At 50.8% G+C, this 3,076-nt stretch overlaps 1 protein-coding gene across 1 annotated transcript; it reads left to right on the top strand.

Annotated features, from left to right (window-relative positions):
• The first annotated feature begins 298 nt into the window (after nt 1-298).
• On the top strand, nt 299-2,241 carry LOC126871617 (kinesin-like protein KIF21B). The gene is made up of 2 exons (XM_050630607.1): nt 299-1,977; nt 2,061-2,241. The coding sequence occupies exons 1-2, from the start codon at nt 542-544 to the stop codon at nt 2,239-2,241; spliced, it is 1,617 nt and encodes a 538-aa protein (XP_050486564.1). The 5' UTR covers nt 299-541.
• Nucleotides 2,242-3,076: the final 835 nt, after the last annotated feature.

The raw sequence follows: 3,076 nt of genomic DNA, 5'->3' as shown, positions 1-3,076 counted from the left end.
CAATGTCGCGAGAGCCGAGGCGCTGTCGGCTCCATCGATGCATTACCGGGTCCTTCAGGTAAATAGGTAAATAGTCGAAAGGACCTACGTGACCCTGGCTACGAGCGTCTGTAGAACACGTGTGCGGTGGGCCCAGCAATAGACAATAGAATGCGGCAACGGCCAGAGCGTTAGTCGAAAAGCAGCGGGGGAGTCGAAAAGCAGCGTGCGAGTCGAGAAGCCGAGTGCGAGCTGAGCGGAGACAGAGGTTGCGAGTGGCGTTGCCGAGAGAGTGTGGATTGCGCTGTTTTCTGTGCGTTTGGCACGAATAGTTCAGGTTGAACAACAATCGTCTTTTTCTGTCTGATTAACATCTCTATTGTCCACTCTTTGTAAACACATTGTATCACGATATTACATATTTTTGGGGGCTCGTCCGGGATTGGACAAGACAGAAAACGAAACGGTTTAACAGAGCTATTCGAGCTAGTTGTGAATTTACCGGTACGCGGTGCGGTAAAAGACGATATCGTTGACGGTTTAAGTTTGTGTAGTGTGAAAAATGGCAAACGTCGGGGACGAGCGATTGTCGGGTGAAGAGGGTTCGACGCTGGAGGAGCTGAGGAGTAAGCTCGCGCGAATGAACCTCCCTATATCGGGTGCGAGGTCAGTGCTGATTGCAAGGCTGAATCGGGCGTGTAGGGCTGGACAATCGTGTCCTAAGGGATCGACGGGCGGTGAAGAGCTAACCGGTCAACGAGATCTAGGAAACGTACAGAGAGCTGAGCGCGATTGTAACGAAGATGAAGATGTTGAGAAAATGAATACGAAGGAGTTGAAGGAGCGCCTCGCTAGTTTGGGTTTAAAAACGACGGGAAGAAAAGTAGAATTACGCGCACGGCTACAAGCGGCCATGGATGGTAACGACATATCGTCGGAAGAAGAAAGCGACGACGAAAGTGAGGATGAAGATGACAAGAAAAACGCAAGAGGATACAAGAGAGATACGCGAAGGGTGTATCAGGACCGTGACGAATGTTGTCGAAGGGCATGCGTTGGTTCGACACTGAGTTTTAGAGACGTCGAAGATGCATTAGAGTCGTTTAGTGGCGACAAAGGTGAAAATGTCGAACGATGGTTCGAGTCGTTCGAGGAAGTCGCTGATACGTGCATGTGGTCGGATGGGCAGAAGGCAGTCTACGCCAGGAAGCTGCTGAAGGGATCAGCGAAAATATTCGCGAGCTTCGAGTGTCATGCCAGGACTTGGCATGAGTTGAAGAGGGGGCTAGTGAAAGAATTTTCGAGGAAAGTCAACAGTAGGCAAGTACATCAGAAACTTGAAGAAACAAAAAAGGAGAGTGATGAAGCATGTTTGGCCTACATGTACCGCATGCTCGAAATAGCCAGCCATGTGGACATGGAGGAGGAAGCAAAGGTGGAATACATAGTGGATGGAATAATAGACGACGAGAACAATAAGGCTGTATTGTACGGCGCTACGTCAATCAAAGAGTTGAGGAAGAGGTTAGTGATGTACGAAGAGCAGAAGAGTCGCAGAGCAAAGTCGATTGTGAAGCCGGCTGAAACCCAGAAGAACGGGAAGCCCAGTCAATCTGTAGATGCAATGAAGAAAAGAAGATGCTTCATTTGCGGTAGTGAGGATCATCTAAGTGTTAAGTGTCCGGAGAGGGGAGAAGGTGTTAGGTGTTTCGAGTGCAGCGGATTTGGACATATTGCAGCGAGGTGTACGGCACGACCGAAAGAGACTTGCGTAGTGTCAAGATCCGAAAAAGGGAAGTATGTGAAGGACGTGTCGATAGATGGCTGCAGGTTTGTCTCGTTAGTGGATACAGGTAGTGACTTTACGTTCATACGAGCGGATGAGTATGCGAGGTTAGGATCACCACCTCTGGGAAACTGCAAACTTAGGTTTGATGGTTTTGGTTCCGCTGGCAATAGTACCTGGGGCGAGTTTACAAGGGTAATGACGGTCGACGGGTACGACTTTACTGTCACCCTGCATGTTGTCTCCAATAAGGTAATGACAAGACACAGTCTACTCTTAGGTACCGATTTTTTAGACCAGGTAGAGTTGCGAGTCAAACGGGGCGAGGTGACATTTTTACGACTCGACGATCAGACCGACGGTCACGAGGACGCGCCGGATGTACTGAGGGTAAACGCGATAGAACAATCCGACGAGATCGACTTGTCGCATGCACGAGAACCTCATTACCGCGAAGCCATTCGGGATATTATTAAAGGGTATAGGTCGGAGAAGAAGAGAGACGTCGGAATAACCGCAAAGATAGTTCTGAAAAGCGACAAACCGGTAGCGCGAAGACCGCGAAGACTGGCGCCGAGGGGGAACGGGCAGCATGTCGACCAGGTTCAGAAATACCTGAATTCCACCGTAAACAGAAGCACAGGGAAGACTCCTTTCCAGCTACTGGTCGGGGTCGAAATGCAAGTCAGGGAAGAGGCGAAGATTAGAAAGCTGATCGACGAAGAGTGGGCCGCGAGGTTTGAAGAACAACGTCGCGAGCTACGTGAGGACGCGAAGAGGAAGATCGCCGCAACTCAAGAGGAGAATCGTCGAAGTTACAAGAAAAGAAGAAAGCGTACGAAGCAGTACCGAAGGAAGGACCCGCGCACACCTCGACGACTGCAGATTTCATGAAGCCTTGGGTCCTGAACGCCGAAGATGACGCATCCGACGATAGCGAGAGCGAACATAACATCTGAGGGCAGATGTTACTGCAGGATGGCCGAGTGTAGTATCGGGAAGAAGGGCCCAAGAAACGTCGAGCTAACTACAGACAATGTCGCGAGAGCCGAGGCGCTGTCGGCTCCATCGATGCATTACCGGGTCCTTCAGGTAAATAGGTAAATAGTCGAAAGGACCTACGTGACCCTGGCTACGAGCGTCTGTAGAACACGTGTGCGGTGGGCCCAGCAATAGACAATAGAATGCGGCAACGGCCAGAGCGTTAGTCGAAAAGCAGCGGGGGAGTCGAAAAGCAGCGTGCGAGTCGAGAAGCCGAGTGCGAGCTGAGCGGAGACAGAGGTTGCGAGTGGCGTTGCCGAGAGAGTGTGG

This window comes from Bombus huntii, chromosome 12, assembly GCF_024542735.1.
Source record: "Bombus huntii isolate Logan2020A chromosome 12, iyBomHunt1.1, whole genome shotgun sequence".
In the NCBI taxonomy this organism is placed as follows: domain Eukaryota; kingdom Metazoa; phylum Arthropoda; class Insecta; order Hymenoptera; family Apidae; genus Bombus; species Bombus huntii.
The sequence above is the reverse complement of the archived record's forward strand: the minus strand, read 5'-3'. Positions and strand labels throughout refer to the sequence as shown.

Bases quoted from the DNA above. Each gene is read 5' to 3' on its own strand.
- LOC126871617 (XM_050630607.1), top strand. From the start codon at position 542: ATGGCAAACGTCGGGGACGAGCGATTGTCGGGTGAAGAGGGTTCGACG. The intron at 1,978-2,060 runs GTACGACTTTAC...CCGATTTTTTAG, and splicing joins AGGGTAATGACGGTCGACGG to ACCAGGTAGAGTTGCGAGTC.